Genomic DNA, 19,611 nt, shown 5'->3' with positions numbered 1-19,611 from the left:
TGTCGCGCCCGCACCGCGCTCAGCCAGTGAGCGGGAACCGGTCTCCACATGGGATCCTAACCCTCAGCGGGAGCGCCGCGCGCTTCCCAAGCGGCGCACTATCCAGTGCGCCACCGGGCCGGCCCCTTTTTGAAATATTTTTAAACTGTTTGGTAATAGTAGACTTAGGTTGATAGTGAAAGAAATTGGCATAAGAAGGACAAGGTAAAAGAATGTAAGCAGCAAAGCGTTAGATTCATTTGACTTAGATTGCTTCCTTTTTTTTTGGCAGCTGGCACAGGCACAGTGATCTTGGTTTATCAGTACCAAGCTCTAACCAAGTGTGCTAACTGGCTTGATTTTACTAGAACAGAGTGTCTATACTTATTTCAGTGATAAGAGATATGATAATTATGGGGTTTCTTTTATGTATAGATAGATGATTTGTGGAGGATCCTGAACAATGTTGGGAGTTTAGTTTTACATTAAGTATTAGTTGATAGAATTCTCTCTCTCTTATTAATGAATTTTCTTATTAATGAGCATACTAATGAATTTCAAAGGGAGTTTATAATTAACAGTTGGATCCAACTTTGTTTTGTTATTGTTTTTAATTTTATTTATTTATTTTATTTACTTTTTTTTGTTGTGGTTTTTTGGGTTGTTTTTTTGTTTGTTTGTTTGCTTTGTTTTGAAAAGATGAGAAAAGGTGTCTACTGTTTACTTTGGGGGGGAAGCATGAAATTTTATAGAATTGAAAATAGTTGTGAATGTTGAATGAAAGTGTTAAGCTTATAAACAAATCAATATAATGTAGATGGTTAAGATAACTACTTCCTGTAACAAAATCTATTGAGACAAAGTTATCAATGAAGGTTTTCACTGGCTAAATAGCTATTTATTTTCCTGATGTTAATTTAATTTACCAAGGTCATAATTCATTGCCTAGTAATGATTCCTGGCATTATGATATAATTGTTTTTATTATTTTGGGGGGAAGAGGCATAATTTAATAGATTAAATAACTTGTTTCAGTTGTTCCAAATACAAGAAAATATTTCCCAATAACTTTTACAGTTTACCACAACTAAAAGTTTAGAAAAGGAGTAATAGGAAGTACTGTAACCTTTCTTATCTACTGTCAGAGAGCATTTTATTTTATTTTATTTATTTTATTTTTATTTTATTTTTTGTCCTTTTTGAGACCGGCCGCACTGCGCTCAGCCAGTGAGCGCTGTGAGCGCACCGGTCATCCCTATATACGATCTGAACCCGCGGCGGGAGCACTGCTGCACTCCCAGCACCGCACTCTCCCGAGTGCGCCGTGGGCTCGGCCCCTGAGCCTTTTATTTTAAATTATTGATTATATTATATGTATCCCTTGCTCCTTTCCAAAAGGTATTTGAGCCATGTCACAACAAAGAATGAAAGTAAAATATGGCTACTAAAAACTCAGGCCTGTGGAAAGGAAGAGGAAGCAAACATGGTAACCATATATAGTTCATAACTAATTCTAGCCAAGATGGTTGCTATGATTGAATATCATTTTTGCTTGTGCACTTCCAGGAGTATGAGTTCTCTTTATCAGAAAGAGGGAAGCTTGAGTTCCTCAGCAGTGGCAGTTTTTTCTGAATTCTAAAAGAGGAATATTAAAAAAACATAATGGAAAAATCATTAAAAAGCAAAACAGAACAAAACAACACAAAGCTACTCTGCCAAGCATAAACCCTGCCATCAAATTGCTTGTAGTCTTTGGAGTGGTTAAATAAGAAAAGGGATAATTGTTTAAATAAAATCCACAGTATCAGGCACACAGGAGAGAGATTTAACTCAATTCTAAGGGTGCATTAGACAGGAAATTTTTTCCCAGGAAGAGTTGTGGTGAACTTTGCAACAAAGTAAAGTCAACTGGGCTAAGAGGGAACTTGGAAGAGATCATTAAAGAAGAAAGGTAATGAATCCCAAAGGTGCAGCAATGCATAGTGGCTGAGCCAAGAGAGATAGTCTCTAACAAGACTATTAAATTTCTGTAACTTGATATGATTGGAATTTAGGAGGCAAATCTGAAAGAAATAGGAGTTGAAGTACTCAAGGGACTTCAAAGGATTCACATCATATATAGAAGCCATTTTCATATGACAGTTTAACAGCCTTTAAAGCTTAGTACCCAAACTGAGCAACAAAACTGTCTGTAGTATGTCAGCAAACTGTCAGGGTGCTGCAGTATCTCTTAAATTTTTGAGGGAAATACAGTGGCACCCTTCTGTTGGAACCCATGTGAGCTGATTAAAGTCAGTTAATTTTTGATATTAGATTATTCTAATTGTCTATGCAAGGTAGAACAGGATATGGGGATGGGAATGTCTAATCTGATTTCAGCATTTGAGAAATCGTGACATACGCTACAGGTAAACCTATCCCATTAGTAATGTGGTTATTAAAGGATGAAGTTAAAATGTTCTTTTTCCTTTCAATTTGTGTGTAGTATTATTTCAAACAATGACTAAGTTGTTAAAACATAAATATTTATCATTTGGACCTTACTCCTTAATAAATGGAACTGTTAGGTATTTCTTTTGGTCTATGGGGAATAAGGGAAAAATTACCGGGATTCTAAGGGTACCATGAACCAAGAAATTTTGGTAGCCTCTGACTTAGTACATAATATTAAAGCACAAACTTTTGAAAACAATTTGTGATAGTTTCTGATAAATTTGTAAGGATCAAAATTCCAGGAATTCTTAACCTAGAATTGATGGAACCTGGAAATTATACATACAAACATGAAATTTTCTTTGATCTGCTTGCTGCCTTTTGTCAGAGTTTCAAAGGGTTTTTAAGCTCTAAAGTGGTAAGATACAGATTTATAGAAATCAATGACTTCATTTTTTGTGTAATACATGTACAAGCATAGAGTAAATTTTATGTTCACTTTATTTTAATATTTGTCAAGTAGTGCTTCTTAATGAATGGGTAGTTTCTGAACTTATGATTTTGTATTGTTATAATAAAGGTAAATAAGTAGGCTGTTGCTTATTAAGGAGAGAAGTGAATGTAATTAAGTGTAACATAATCTCTATACTGAAAACACTTATCCTTAATGCTGCATATTTTACTAAGCAGCTAACTTTCCTAAACTCCCACATTTGTATGTTTATTTTTTTCTGTAGGGGGATTCCCGAAGTCTTTCGTTTTCTGAGAATGTGAATGCTGTTCAAAAATTAGACTTTTCAGATGCAGTGGTGCAACAGAAATTGGATGATATCAAGGATCGAATCAAGAGAGAAATAAGGAAAGAACTGAAAATCAAAGAAGGAGCTGAAAATCTGAGGAAAGTCACAACAGATAAAAAAAGTTTGGCTTATGTAGACAACCTTTTGAAAAAATCAAATAAAAAATTAGAAGAACTACATCACAAGCTACAGGAATTAAATGCACATATTGTTGTATCAGATCCAGAAGATGTTACAGGTATAGTACTTTATTTGGTGTTTATATGGTATATTAATAAGAAATGTAAAAAAACCAAAAGTATCATTTTGTGACATGTATAGTTTTTAGCTTTTCTAAAAGTACTGAGACTGTTTCTCTTTTATGGTTAAGGTCTTGTTTATATTCCACTCAGAAGGCAGTGAGTTGATGGGTATGAAAACTGAAATATTTACTTAGAGTTGAGTAACTAATGATGTATACTCTCTTACCCTCTGTCAGTAAGACATAGAGTTATTTTCCAGTATTAATGTTTTGTATTGAGTCAACCATGTGCTGTTACCTGATTCATCCTTGTGATCACCAGCATGAGTTTGCCAGATGACTTTTTAAAGTTAAAAATGCATTCTGTGAACAAGGGATATTTTTATTCTTTGCAAATGTAATTAATCAAACCTATGACTTCTGTTTTTTGTGCTCTAAGCAACTGAATTAAGAACTAAACTACCAGGCATATTGTTTTAAAAAGAAGGGGGAAAAAATTGAAAAAGCAAAACATTACTTTTGTTTAAGAATAGAAAATAAAAGGAAAATAAACCCATAATTCCAATTCAAGAGCATAATTTTTAAACAATCGAATTAACAAATGTTCATATCGGAAATTTTTTAATGGTACAGAAAGTAGAAATAGAAAAACTACCTCTCTTTACTTTAGACCCTCTCCCTAAGAGTAACATTACTAACTTTTGGTAATATAGGCTTCCAGAAAAAGTTTCTATGTTTGTAACAATATCTATCCATCAATATGTGTATTCTTTCTTTAACTTTTTATACAATAAAAACATGATATAAGACATATTTAGTCTAATAGTTTTGCCTTTGCAAAGATGATATCTTGAACAAAATATTTAATCTCTATTACCCTCAATTTGTTCATTTGCTAAGAAAAAGAATGATATATAGAGTAATATACCTAGCACCATAGAAATTTTAGAACAACCTGTGTGATTGGCTAACAAGAAATAATAGATGTAAGTAAAGTTAATTTTGGTTAAGAAAATACATATATTTGCCTAAGAACCTTAAATTAACAATCTTTAAAGTTGCAGAAAACATTTGATATTTATTCTATTTGATAAGACTTGTTTTCATGCATCACTTTCAAAATCTGGCACTTAGGGGTTTCATTTGGAGGCTCTCTATATAGAAATTTCAACCATGTAAGAACAATTGAATTTTTTAAACGAAATATAGAAAACCAACCTTCTTATTTTAGAAGTGAAAGAATTCCAAAGATATGAATTAATTTGCTCAGATTCAACAAGCTAGTTAAAAAGAACTCTTCAACTCCTCATCTAGTTTTCTCCTACCCGCACATTCAATAATTAGATTATAAATGGAAATTTGTGTTATGAAAATACTGTTTTTAGCAATGTCATATAAACTTAGAAATAGTCTGTTAAGTTGGAACTCTGCCGAGCTCTACATTTTTTGCCCATTACATCTTTAGGAGAAGTCTAAAATAAGAAACAGCACTGGAGTTTTAAACTCTGTTTATTTAGAGAAAACATTTTCCTCCTCGCAGAATACTGATAAGTACTTTGTGAGTCATTGTAATATGGAAGAGTTTTAGCAACACTAAGAGTAAACCATTTGGTTTTCCCATTTCCTTTATATAAAATAACCTTATTGAAGCATAAATTATATATGATAAAATGCACATATTTAAGTGTATGATTTGATGATTTTAACGAATATACATATATACTCACGTAACCATCCCTATAACCAATCCGGAACATCTTCATCACTTCAGTTATTCTCTTGTATACCTTCCCAGTCAATTCCCAATGCCCAATCCCTGGCCATAGGAAACCACTGATCTATCTTCTGTCACTTTAGATTAGATTTTTCTTTCCCAGAGTTTCATATGGAGAAATGACCTCCTTTAAGTCCTAGTGTCAAATTTCTCCTGTCCCTCAAAAGCCAATTTGGATATCACCATGAAATCTTCCCTGACTTTCTCTACTTACAGGAGCCGTATGCTACACAAATTATTAGCTCTACTTAATAAAATACAAGATATGTTTTCATCCTCTTTTTGAGGGATGATATACTTAAGAGACCACACATTTGTGAATTTTCTAAGTATCCTTCTGGTATTGTGGTCAGAGAACATATTTTCTATGATCTTAATCTTTTAAAATGTATTAAGACTTGTTTTGTGGCCAAAAAACAAAAACAGAAAAAACAGAAAAACCCAACCTAAGTTTAGTGGTCTTTGAGCAGATGAAAATGGGAAGAGATACAAGAAACAGGTATTCCCTTTTGGAGTCTCAGGTGCCAACTTAGGCTTAGGTAGATTACTGCTCCATTTTATACAAGAATCAACTAAAACTGGATTAAAGACTAAAGACCTGGAACTATAAAACTATAGAAGAAAACATAGAGGAAAAGCTCCATGACATTTGTCTGGGCAGTGATTTGTTGAATAAGACCTTAAAAACACAGGCAATGAAAGCAAAAATAGATGGGATTGCATCAAACTAAAATGCCCCTGCACAGCAAAGGAAACAGAGTAAAGAGGCAGCCCACAGATTGGAAGAAAATATTGGCAAATCATATGTCAGATAAGGGACTAATATCCAAAATATGCAAGGAACTCAAACTGCTTAATAACAAGAAAGCAAGTAACTATTCTATTAAAAAATGAGCAAAAGACCTGAATACACATTTCTCAAAAGAAGACATACAAATGGCCAACATATATATGAAAAAATGCTCAACATCTCTAATCATCAGAGAAGTGAAAATTAAAACCACAATGAGATATCATCTCACACTGGTTAGATTGGTTATTACCAAAAGATGAAAGATAAGTGTTGGCAAGAATGTGGAGAAAAAGGAACCCCCTTGTACATTGTTGGTTTTATGTGGTATTTTAAAAAGTTGAGATCATGAAAGTAGATAGTAGAATGGTGGTTACCAGGGCCTGGGGGAGGAGGGGTAGACAGGGAGATGTTAGTCAAAGGGTACAAAGTTTTAGTTAGGAGGAATAGGTTCTGGTGATCTTTTACACTGCATGGTGACTGTATTTAATGATGTATATTTCAAAATAGCTAAAAGAGAGGATTTTTAGTATTGTCAGCATCAGGAAATGATAAATATTTGAGGTAATGGATATGTTAATTAGCCAGATTTGATCATTATACAATGTATACATGTAATGAAATACCACACCATACTTCATAAGTATATACAATTATTATTTGTCAATTAAAAAATAAAACAGAAAAAAGATACTCTCATGGGATATTATCACTATCCTACATGGAAATTAGCTGAGGCTGAATGCACCTGTGTAAAAGATTATTGACTTCTGTAAAATGGCATGGTAATCTACCTAAGCCTTAGCTGGCACCTGACACTCTGAAAGGAAATACTTGGGAAACAACCCGTCTCCTAAATCTTAGTCTCTTAAGTGTATCATCCCTAAAAAAGAGGGAAAATCTCAAATCATTATTTTTTCTTAAAAATAAGAAAAATCTCAAATCAGTGATGTAAACTACTACCTTAAGAAAATAGAAAAAGAAGAGCAAACTAAACAAAAAGCAAATATAATTAGGAAATAACGAAGATTACAGCAGAAATATATGAAATTGAGAATTAAACAATAGAGAAAATCAACAAAACCCAAAAGTGATTCTTTAAAAAGATCAACAAAATTTGCAAACCTCTATATAGACTGACCAAGAAAAAAAGAAAGTAGACAAATTACTAAAATCAGAAATAAAGCAGAGGCATTATTACATTGTCATTGTGGTTATTAGTGATGGTAAGATTTAGTTTTTTTCTCATTTGCCTTTTTGTTCTACCAGTGGGTTTTGTTCTTTCTTGTGTATTCATGATAGTGATTACTGTTTTTAAGATTACAGATATAGGACTTCCTTGAAGATTTCTTGCAGAGCTGGTTGTGTGGTGGGGAATTCCTGCAATTTTTGTCTGGAAAATGCACTGTTTTTCCCTCATTTCTGCAGGATAGTCTTGCTGGGTATAGTATTCTTGGCTGGCAGGGGTTTTTTTTCTTTTGGTGTTTTGAATATATCATCCCATTTTCTTCTGGCCTGTAGAGTTTCAATTGAGAAGTCTGCTCTTAGTCTGACAGGGACTCCCTTATATGTGACTTGATGCTTTTCTCTTGCTTTTTTAAAGATTCCCTGTTTGTCTTTGAGCTTTGCCAGTTGAACTATAATGTGTCTTAGAAAGGATCTTTTTGGTGTGAATCTATTGGGGGATCTTTGAGCCTCCTGGATCTGAAGGTCCATGTCTCTATATCTGGGAAGTTTCTTGTTATGACTTTGTTCAATAGGTTTCCCATGCCTTTTCCTTTCTCCTCCCCTTCTGAGATGTCCATGATTGGAATGTTTGTGTGCTTAAAGTTGTCTGGTAGCTCTCTTAGGTTTTCTTCATTTTTAAAAATTCTTTTTTCCTTTTTTTTTTTTTTGTCCACCTTAGTTATTTCTAAAAGACTATCTTCAAGTTCAGAAATTCTTTCTTATGCTTGTCCTAGCCTGTTGCTTACTCTCTCAGTTGTGTTTTTGATTTCATTGAGTGAATATTTCAGTTTTGTGAGTTCTGCTACATCCTTTTTTTTTAAAGGTATTAATCTGTGTAAACTTCTTCCTTCATATTCTGGATTTCTCTTCTTGTTACATTGTGTTATCTAATAGTCTTCCTCTGTCTCGGTGAGTTTCCTTAAGATAGATGGTCAGAATCCCTTTTCAGTCATTTCAAGCGTTCCCTGCTCTATAATGTCTGGTATTTGAGAATTACTGTATTTTTTTGGTGGTATCATATTTTCTTGGGTTTTCTTTTTTCTAGTTCTCTACATTGATGTCTGTTCATCTGGTAGAGCAGTTGCTTCTTCTGTTATTCTGGGTTGGTCTTTGAGGAGAGAGACATCCTCTTCTTTTTCTGCTCACCGCTGGTGGCTCTCATTGTGTCGGTGCAGTCAAGTGTCTGGTGGGCTGCCTGCACAGTGGTTGTGGCTACTGCTGTGGTGTCAAACTGCTTTTGTGGCAGTTGTGGCAGTGGCTGTGGTGGGTCACCCACATGGAAGTGCTGTTTTCGGCATGCTCTCTTGCCTACTTCTTTGCAGGGGGTAGGCTACCCTTGGCTCTTGCCTAGAACCCCAGGTTTTGCTCTGTTGCCTGCTTCTGGGCAGAGGCAGGTTTTTAACCTATTAATTTAGTCCATTTTTTCCCCAATATAGGGAATATCTAGAAGCCAAATATTAATTTAGTATAGAGCTAATAGTATTGGGTTTTGTTTTGTTTTTTTGTAGTTAATCTAGTTAAATTCTTCTAAATCCCTAGAATGTAGCTTATTGTAAGTATTTTCTTTCTTAATGACTAAAGTGCAGTTCATGAAGTCTTTCTTGAATGAATAGAAGATTTAATTTTCTTTTTTATTGGTGCCCTGCCCACCTAAATGTGGCATAGAAATTATAGTTGAATTTTTTTGTCTAACCACCCTCACAATCAGGAAAAGGAATAGTTCCATTGCCCCAAAAATCTTCTTCATGCTATCCCTTTGTAGTTACATCTCCCCCAACTTCATATTCCCTGGCAACCACTGATCTCCTCTCTGTCACTACAGTTTTCAAGAATGTCCTATAAATGGAATCATAAGTATGTAACCTTTTGAGACTGACTTATTTTGCAGAGAATATTGCCTTTGAGATTCATCTGAGTTTTTCTTCTATCAATATTTCATTCTTTTTTATTCCTGAGTAGTAGTACATTGTATAATTATGTCATTGTTTTTTCACTCACCAAGAATACTAGGGTTGTTTTCTAGTTTTTGGCAATTATTATTACAGCTGCTATAAATATTCATGTACAGGTTTTGGTATGAAGAAAAGTTTTCAGTTTACTTTGTTAAATACTTAGGAGTGGAATTGCTAAGTCATGTGGTAGAGTATGTTTAACCTTATGAGAAAATGCCAAAATGCTTTCCAGAGTGGCTATATTATTTTTCATTCCCACCAGCAATACATGAGATAGTTCCAGTTTTTCCACCTTCTTTCCGGCACTTGGTATTGTTAATATATTTTTTAACCAGTCTAACAGGTGTGTAGTGGTTGGTTGATGATATACATTATTGTCAATAGAGGAAGGGAATAGAAGTAAAGCAACATTGTCTTAAGGAGAATTCATGAAAAACTGTGCATATGGTAGGTACAGAGACTTTTTAGTAAAGAAGTCTCTACTAAGAGGTGCAATGTGCAGTTTTTAAACATTAAGGTGTGATATAACAGATATAGGCATTTCTGAAATTTTTAATACTTAAGTTGCTTGTTTCCTTAAAAGAAAAAATGTTAGAACCCACAGTCTCATCCATGCCTATTTTTGTAACTTACTAAGAAAGCTAAACAAGTGGCTGTACTAGTTGTAAAATATTTAAGCAAAATTACTTCAGCTGGTGACATCTGACAAAGGTCATCCTAAGTACACGAAATAACTGATTAAGCATCCATTAATAAGTGAGCATTCATTACAATCTTGAGCAGGTTCCAGATGGCTATAAAAGGTAAGCACATCTATTTAAACAAGAAAGGTGGACTTTGGGGGAAGTATAAACAGTTAACATAACTGTAACACATGGCAAGATTCTGGAGCAGTTTATTTTTAAAATACCAATTTGTAAGTACCAAGTGAAAACCAAAATGTTGATCACTGAGTAGAGACTTTAGAGACTTATAGTTTGAAGTTTGTTAAGGAAGCTGGCTAGTGCTACAGTATAATATTATTTTTATTAATTTAGATTTGACTAGGTTTACTTCAACTATATTTCCTCCTAATTTTTACAAAAATGCAGTAAATAGCCCTATTACATATGCAAACATCCTTGTAGTGCAAGTACCACTTTATGAATATTGAGCGTAGGCAGTCAGCTAGCTGTGAAATAAAGATCAAAGGTTATGTGATCTGAGGTGTCATCCAGCCGGACCATTACATAGATGTGTGGTTTTATACCAAGTGGAACTCCTCCAGACCTTGTTTTTCTCATTTGTAAAACAAGGATGATGGATTATAAGTACCCTCTCTAAGGTGTTTTGTGAAGAAGATGTTTTAATAGCTTGTGGAAAGGGCCAAGCATGAGGTATCCAAACTCATCTAATTCTGAACATGAAACTTGTTTGGATGAAAGTAAAGTCTGAGGAAGCTTTCCTGGTGCTGGGAAGTAAACTCAAGTTCAACTACATTCCTAATCTCCGAGATAATCGAGGAAGCAGGTTAAGGCTGGACCTTAAGTAGTAAGGAGCTGTCTAAGGATCTGGATTGATCCTGTGTTCTAAAACTCGAATTAATTTTAGAAGCCAACTATTCAGTTGTGGTTTTAGAGAAAATACTAGAAGCACCAGAAATAGCATATCGTTTGCTGTACCCATTTTGGTGGAAACAAGCAACAAATTCTTTTTTATTCTTCACTCTGGCCTTGGGAAACCTCATCTCTAGGGGATATTTTAGCCATGTCATATCTTCTGGTGACTTCAAAAGCTATATCTCCAGCCAGGATGTGTTTTCTGGACTTCATCTGATAGTTTATAGTCACCCTTATGGATATTACCTAGATATCCTATTGGCTTTGCATCTCATCATATCTCAAATTGAACTCTTCTTTCCTGGAACACTACCTTTAAATCTTTCCCTTTGTTTTCTGTCCTGTTAATAGCAGGACCCCAGTAATCCATAACCAATACTTGACTTTTAATATAGGTGTCTTCCTTTCTTTTATGACCTTCACCCTCTAATGTAAGTCTGTACATCACCAAGCCCTATAGATTCTACCTCTAATAATAAGTGTCAAATCTAAATCAGTATCTCTTCCCCATTTTTACTGACGAAGCCTGTAAGTCCAATGTTTCTTTCTTTCTTTTCTTTTTTTTTTTTTTTTTTTGCAGCTGGCTGGTTCTGAAAGCTGAACCCTTGATCTTGGTGTTATAATACCACACTCTAAGCAACTGAGCTAATTTTTTTTTTTTTTTTTTTTTTTTTTTTTTTTTTTGGCAGCTGGCTGGTTCTGAAAGCTGAACCCTTGATCTTGGTGTTATAATACCACACTCTAAGCAACTGAGCTAACCAGCCATCACTTATTCCATTAATCCAACCTAAACATTGCTGTCAGCATTTTTTACCTAGTATATAGATTTGATCTTGTTTTCTTGCTTTAAACTTTTCTGTGGATCTCCATTCTCTACAGAATACAGTACACATTTGTTGCATGGCAGAGATGCCTTTCATATGGTCTGGCATCTGCCTCTTACTTCAACTTCTGCTACTGATAATCCCCACTTTAATTTTTCCTCCTACCAATTATGTTTGCGCTTTTTTTAACCTCTCTACACTTGCACACACCCTAGGGCATGTAGTTTAAGTCAGCTGCTAATTGTCTTCCTTTCTGAAGGGATCTCCTTTTTTCTCTTTGCTGCTTTTCAGATATTCTTTTAATCTGATCTGTTGTTTCACTATAATGTGTCTAGGTGTGGCTTTTGTCCTACTAGTATACATTGTGATACTCATATCTGTTATATATATGAGGGCACTTTAAAAAGTTCACGGAAAATAGAATTAAAGATAATACAAGTCTTTCCATGAAATTTTTGAAATACCCTCATATGTGTACCTGATTCTTACCTCTTTGAGAAAAGGAATTTTGTCACCATTTATTTCCCATTCCTTTGTACAATACCTGGATATATATGATGTAACCAATATCTTGTATTAAATTCCTTCTGTTCAAAGTATCTTGTGTGGTTTCTGTTCCTCAACTAGATGCTTGAATGGTATGCTTCTTCCTATACCATGCAATAAACTTAAAATACTTCAACTTCATTTATTGTAACTCTACTTACATGCCATTGTTGTCTGTTTACTAATTCTATCATTTTATCTTCAATTCCACAAATCTTACCTAATTATCATTGTTCTATATAGTCATTAATGGTTTATAATAACCTACATGTCAGTCATTTCCTTTGTTCACCATTTCTTCATGCATCTTAGACCTTCCTTCTAGAATTCTTTTTTTTTTTTTTTTTTTTTTTGGAAGTAGATACTTTAGAAAGCTATTTCCCCTCATATAAAATTCTAGATTGACATTTGTTTCCTCTCAGCACTTGGAAACTATGGTCTTCTGGATTCCACTGTTGTTGAGGAGGCAGCCTCTTAAGATTTTCTCATTGTCTTTGATTTTCTGAAGTTTTACCATGATGTGTCCAAATGTGAGTTTTTGTTTTTTGGTTTTGTCCCCCCTATGTATTTCTGTTTGGAGTTGATTGGATATCTTTAATCTATAGGTTGGTATCTTTCATTAGTTGTGAAAAAATTGTAGTCAACATCTCTTTACATATTGTCTTTGAATCACTGTTTTTCTCTTTTCCTTCTGAAACACAGTAAGATTTATTTGAGTTTATTTTTTTCCTCTGTGTCTCTTAACCTCTCATTTTCTCTTTCTTTTCAAAACATCTTACCTATTTTTCAGTACTAATTGCTATTTTTCTGGGTCTGATCTGAAATTAAAGTCATCCATTAAAATAGTTAAGTACACATCCCAGCCCTCAGTATGCTTACTTTTAGTCTCAGAGGGGAAAAAGAGATAAAAGCAGATCAATATAATACTTTGTAGTACATATTTCATTGGAGGGAAGAAAGTACACTTTGATGACATATTAGAAGGAGCTCCTGATTAGACTGCAGCATGGTTAGGGAAGGTTTCTTGGAGAAAGTAATGTTTCAGCTAATAGTAGGATGGAGGAAAACCAAGTGCAGATTTCTCAGAAGTAAAAAGATTTTTTTAACTGAACATAGAATTTGACAGAAAAATAATAGTGAGAAGTTAGCTTGGAGCTACATCTTTAATGCCTAGATATGAAGTTGGGACTTTATTTGGTAGACACAAGCCATTAAAAATATTTTAGAGGAATTAGTCTTGTCCACTTTTCATCTCATAGCACAATTTATATTGGTTAAATGTGTATAAAGACATGATTTTTTAAGCTTATCTCTAGTGCTTTGTCTACTGTAACTTAAGCATATATAAAACCTCTTTGATCTAATATGTAAACGTTAAAGTGAGTTTATTGAATTTGTATAACATATGTTTAAAATTGTGTAATTATGTTCAGACAATTAGAAGCATGCACAGTATCTTGTAATACCACCCCAAAAAACTGTTTTTTGGTCATTTTAGCAATAGATGCAGCAAATGGAGATTTGTCATTAGTCACAATCATGGATTGTAGTTCTTTTAAGTGTCAAAGTGTATACTTAAGAGTAGATCCAACATTTTTTCTTATCATTTAAAGGTAGTTCTTAGAGTAGAAAAATAACTTTTATCTTACAGAGTTTTCAAAAAAAATTTTTGAATGGAAAGAGCATTAATGAGAGTTTTGATTACCCTCATTTTGAAATATGTTTCTGTATGAAGAAATAAGTTCAACACATATACTGGCGACAATATGGCAAGTTTCCATAACCCATAGGAAAGAAAACTGGAGAGAAGAAAAGTAGCAAGTAGAAAAACAGGTTAAAAAAGAAAATAGGTGAAATAAGTAGCAGCCAAAGGATTTTAACTCAGGCATTCTGATCTCAGAATCCAAACTCTTAAACATTGTGTTATTTCTTATGTTCCTGTAATCCTTATTAAAACTGAGGACATACTTTTCCATAAGAACCGTGTTAGGTATTATAATACTTTTACAAATTCACAGACTATTAGGTCAATGGATATTTCAGTGTCTTAGTACAACCCACTGTAATGTGCAAGAGTTTATTCTATAGTATCTCTACCAAGTTGTAATCTAGCTTTTGTATAAATGCTTCCGGAGACAAGGGACTTTATTATATTTTAAGGCAAACCATTTCATTGTTAGATAATCCAAAAGTGTAAGGAAATTCTCTTTATCTTGTGATAAAATTTTTACCCTCACAACCTTTTACCCATTGATTCTAATTTTCTACCCTGTGGAGAAATAGTAAGTGGACAGCTTTTATAGACAAATGTTTAAATGTTTAGACAGGAATCATTTCTTCTTCTTATCCTAGGCTAAACACCATCAACTGTTTTACAAGCAACACATTTTCCTACTCTTCTCAACTGAAGGCTTTGTACTCTGAATGCATTCCAGTTCTTTTAAAAAATGTACTTACTATAAACTATCTCTATATACCAAATTCTGTGTAATTTAGATTTCTTACAAGGCTCTTGGATCATTTATACAAAAAGAAGAAAGAAAGAAAACCGAAATGTTCCCAAATCTGAAATTTTCAGTTATTGTTATAATGTATAGTTCATTTATGGACTTAGAGATAAACTTAAAACAATGATTACTACTAGTTAATATTTATAGACTATTTTTTATGCGCCATACCCTTTTCTGAGCTCCTTACACATAATTTATTTAATCCTCCCAGTAGCCCTGTGAGGTACATACTATTTTCACTATTTAACAGATGAGGAAAATGAGGCACAGAGCTATATTACTTAGTTTACCCTACGTGTATTACCCTACATTACATGCTTTGTACTGATCTCAATGCCCAAACTGAGATTCAAACCTAGGGACTCTTAACCACTATCCTAGATGTATTCAGTAGTTTTTCTATGAGCTGATCTGAAAACCTCAGGTTTCTATAAGAATGTGTCACTTATAAAATGAGCTTTTGGAGCAGCTCATTTGTAATTTGGGGAATTTAGTTAACATAGAAACCTTTCCAGGGGGGTTAGCAAGAAATTGGTAAAGGGCCACAAAAAATTATTATTTGTGTAATAATAAATATAGAAAAAAATGAATAAATAAAATCTTGAACAACAACAAAAAAATATATAAACTTTTCTTGAATTGAATCCCAGCTAATAACTGTGTGGCTTTGCCTGTTTCCTGATATCTAAAATGTGGATAATATATTTCTGGAAAAGTTATTTTAAAGATTAATATGCACAAATACACATGTATTTGTGTATGCATATATAATTATATTGTTATATATATAAGTATACCCACACACACACACACACACACACACACAGTCTAGTATAATTCTTTACCAGGTCTTTAAATGGCAGAGAGATAGCATAGCACAGCGATTAATAGTATAGACTTTTCAGAATGCAACTGACTAGGTTCGAAACCAAGTTCTGCCACTTACTAGCTGTGTGACCTTGGGAAAGTTTCTTAACCTCTCTGTGCCCTAGTTTTCTTATCTGTAATATGAGTGTAATACTCATAGGGCTGTTTACGAGGATTAATAAGTTTATAAAGCACTAGATCAGGACTTGTGTCTATTAAGTTGTATATAAATGTTAAATAAAACACTTATTTTACATCAACATCTAGCCTAGTGTCTGTATTTTTATTTTAAATAATAGATTATGTTTGCATGTTTTTGAACTAGTGAATTTTTTTAGAGTATACAACCAAATATGAAACATATTTGTTAAAATCAATTAGTCACACCGTCTTATATTGCAGAGGAAGAGAAGGGAACCCTGAAGCACTAAGATTAAGTAACTTGCAGTTTAGGCAGTTTTCCAGAGATTACCAAGTTATTTATCACCTGGACTAGGTCTAGTACTCTAGTCTTCTAGCTTTATTATAAGTAAGGGGGACCTAGTATGAATAAACAACAAAATAATAAACTTCAATTTGAAGAATTTTTAGTTACATGGTAGAATTATTGCAAGTCTTTCAACAATAATGGATTACCCATAATAATTAAAGGGTCCTTTCTGAAGTTTTGGGGGTTTTTTGTTTGTCGGTTGGTTTTTTTTGACTGGTAAGGGGATCACAACCCTCGGCACGGTGTGGTTCGCACCACGCTCAGCGAGCTAGCACACTGGCCATCCCTAATAGTATCCGAACCCGCGGCCTCAGCGCTGCCAGCACTGCACTCTCCCAAGTGAGCCAAGGGGCCAGCCCTGTTTTTGTTTTTTAAATAGAAACAATATACTATTCTTTATGAGAAACCATAGAATTAAATTTTTGGTCTCCCTACACCCCACCACCATCAATCTGATATCAGTAACTATCCTTGAGATATTTTTTATTGTAATTGAGTATTCTCATAGTAGAAAAGAAAATGTGAAGGCTTATATGTTTATGCTTAAGTTATTAGTAATTAGAATTTAGTTTGAATGCACTAGTCAAATTGGTTTGATTTGATTTAAAAAGTAATAGTGTTGAAGAAAACCTTGTGCAATCATCTAATTCAGTTTCAGACTCATTGCAATCGCTTCTACAGGAAGTAGAATCTACCCTGGCAGGTAGTCCTGCAACTCAAATGTTTTCTTTGCTCAAATTGGTTGAATTCTTGTATTATCTATAAGCATAGGGAGATTCCATTTAGGTGACTTCAGGCTTATCTCTGACCCTGTCCTTTATTCTTTGAAAATATTCTTCCAGTTTTAAACAGCAATTGATCCTAGTAAGTAATATTAGCACAATATTTTCTTTATAGATTGCCCAAGGACTCCAGATACTCCGAATAGTGACCCTCGTAATTCTACTAGCAATAATAGATTGATTGCCTTACAAAAACAATTGGATATAGAACTTAAAGTAAAACAAGGTGCGGAGAACATGATACAGATGTATTCAAATGGTTCTTCAAAGGTAAGCACAGTAAATGTAAGTATATAGTCAATCCTCATTATTTGCAGATTCTTCCATATTTGTGAATTCACCTACTCACTAAAATTGTAACCCTAACATCATGGCACTTTGGACATGCAAATGTGGACATGCACTGAAAGGGCAAAAAATTTGAGTCATCTTCTATGCATATTCCCTGCTAGGGTCCAACAAGGAGATGCTCTGCCTTCTTAAGCTCTCATACTGCAAACGGGTATCATTGTTGAGGTCTATTGAGTGCCATGTTTTCTGCATTTTTGTGCTTTTAGTTGGTAATTTCACTGTTTAAACACTATTTTATGATTTCTGAGACCATTTGAGCCTAAATTTGAAAGTATGGACAAAAAAGATTGGAAACATGATTTTATAAAGTAATATTTTAAAAATTCTTTTATCCTACCAAAACCCAGCTAATAAAAAATTTGGCCATATGGGTAAACAGTACACAGGAGCTCTCTGTATCTGTTATTTTTCTGTAAATCTAAAGTTATTTTAAAACAGAAAGGTTTTTTTTGTTTGTTTTAATTTAGGCTGTAATGAGTTTTTCATCACCACATGGCTTTTTAGGAAATGGCAAATGAAAAGACAGGTCATTTTAGCATCGGTGATCACTTGGCCTAGACCTGTGTGTTCTTTGGGATCTAGTATGGACCTATAACTCCCAGTTGAAAAATCACTGTTACAGCAAGCAACTGTTAGTAAATGGGAACATGTTCTAGTTCTTAGGTATAATGTGGCAGAAAAAATGTTGGAAACCACTGAACCAGATTATCCTGAAGACTCTTTCCAACCTAAGGTTCTGTAGTTATAATTTCCAAAAATTTTGAGAAAGTATATTTATTATAAAGTTCACCTTTCTACTCTCAATTTATCTTAATTCTTACCTTTGCAAATCAATGTTTCTTTCATATTTTAATAGATATTTCTTAAATAATTTTAAAATAAAAGTTCTTAAGTATTTTTGGTTTGTTTGTTTTAGCTAGAAAGAATTTGAGATTGGGGGAAAAAGTTTTTTAGTCATGCATATCCCACTTACTCAACCCAAGATTAAGTTTGGGAATATGCTGAAAAGACCAAAATGTGTATGTGTTATGAATAAGGCTTTTTAAGGTTATTTATGAAAATCAGATCATATGCCATATCTCAAGAGAATTCTTGTTATTTTTAGAGAAAAATTTTTCTATTTGATATGAGAGGATATTATTTTACTAACCTTGAACATTTATTATCGGATGATAGAGTTCTGTGCTGTTATTTTTTACATTGACCTTTAGTTTTGGGGATTTTTTATGTGTGTGTGTGTGCAGCTAGTTGCTGCAGGGATCAAATCCTGGACCTTGGTGTTTATCAGCACTATACTCTAACCAACTGAGCTAACCAGCGGCCCTGGATTTTTCATTTCTATCAGATGTTGTTTTGGACTTTTTTTTTTTTTTTTTTTTTAAAGCAAATACTGTGTTCTAGGAACTGTAAATGTTCCACATTTTGCTGAGCATTTTTAAACTAAATTAACCAGACAGCTGTTCTCTGGAGTAAGGTTTTTTAGTCAGGGGTTGATGGATTATTTGAGGAGTTTATGAACCCTTTCAAGTTATAGGAAAAGCAAGTGTGTATATTGATAGTTGGTAAATGAGAGGGCCCAAAAGATTAAGAACCACTGCTCTCAATTGAACAGGGTTGTGACATACTAAAATAAAACAAATAGATAACATAATAACTACAGGTCCAAAATGAACAGCGCTGTGAACCTCCTACCAAAGCAAATATATAATTTTCCAATAGCTTTTTTTTTTAACTAGAAAATTCATTAATTTGAGAAGGACTCAAGTGGAATTACAAAGTCTGTTTGTAGCTGCTATAGTCTCTGTGGTAGGCCTGCCAGTTATTGCCATCTAGATTTGATCTTAACTGTTTTCATTCCTCATCTTTAAATTTCTCAGAGGGTCAAAGTACATCTTTATGAGATTTGGGAAAATTGTAAATTGAAATCATGTGGAATATTAATTTAATTTATTTATTAATGATTTAATTACATTTGATAGCCATTATGCTAGGCTCTGTGGTATAAATGTAAAGATGGTGCCTTATACATAGTAGGTATTCAACTGATAATATCCTGCTTTTAAGACACCCATTATTAAAAAGGAGATTATCACATGTAAATAATTACAATATATAATAGGGGTTTGTTTGCGTTACTTTGAAGGCACACTGGAGAAGAATCACTTAACTGCCAGAAGAAATCGTTTAAGTTTTAGTATGAGATTTGAAAGATTATCTGGCATTTAAGAAAGAATCACTTTCTAGGTGTTGTGGTGTGGGTAAACCCAGCATATACAGGATAAGAAACTGTGGAATAGAAGGGAAGTGCCCACAGCCCAGCAGCTGCCAAGGTGAGCCAAGACCTACACGGCCGGGGATCAGTCTGAGGCCACAGAAAGCTGGAACAGGAACCAAGGTGGTGTAATATAGACACCGCCACACCTTCTATCACCACAAGGACAGTTCAC

The 19,611-nt window shown here is 33.8% G+C and overlaps 1 protein-coding gene across 1 annotated transcript in view; it reads left to right on the top strand.

Annotated features, from left to right (window-relative positions):
* The window catches only part of LOC103605011 (serine/threonine-protein kinase N2-like), a gene marked incomplete at its 3' end in the record, with an annotated part of 59,140 nt that extends 42,057 nt beyond the window's left edge, over positions 1 to 17,083 (top strand). Inside the window, exons 2-3 of the mRNA XM_008589594.1 lie at positions 3,150 to 3,450; positions 16,929 to 17,083. Of these exons, the coding sequence (XP_008587816.1) occupies positions 3,150 to 3,450; positions 16,929 to 17,083 (456 nt within the window). The remainder of the gene's footprint in view (positions 1 to 3,149; positions 3,451 to 16,928) is intronic.
* Between the last annotated feature and the right edge of the window lie 2,528 nt (positions 17,084 to 19,611).

Source organism: Galeopterus variegatus, unplaced genomic scaffold (assembly GCF_000696425.1).
Source record: "Galeopterus variegatus unplaced genomic scaffold, G_variegatus-3.0.2 Scaffold5538, whole genome shotgun sequence".
NCBI lineage: Eukaryota > Metazoa > Chordata > Mammalia > Dermoptera > Cynocephalidae > Galeopterus > Galeopterus variegatus.
This window is presented reverse-complemented; position numbering and strand designations above follow the sequence as displayed.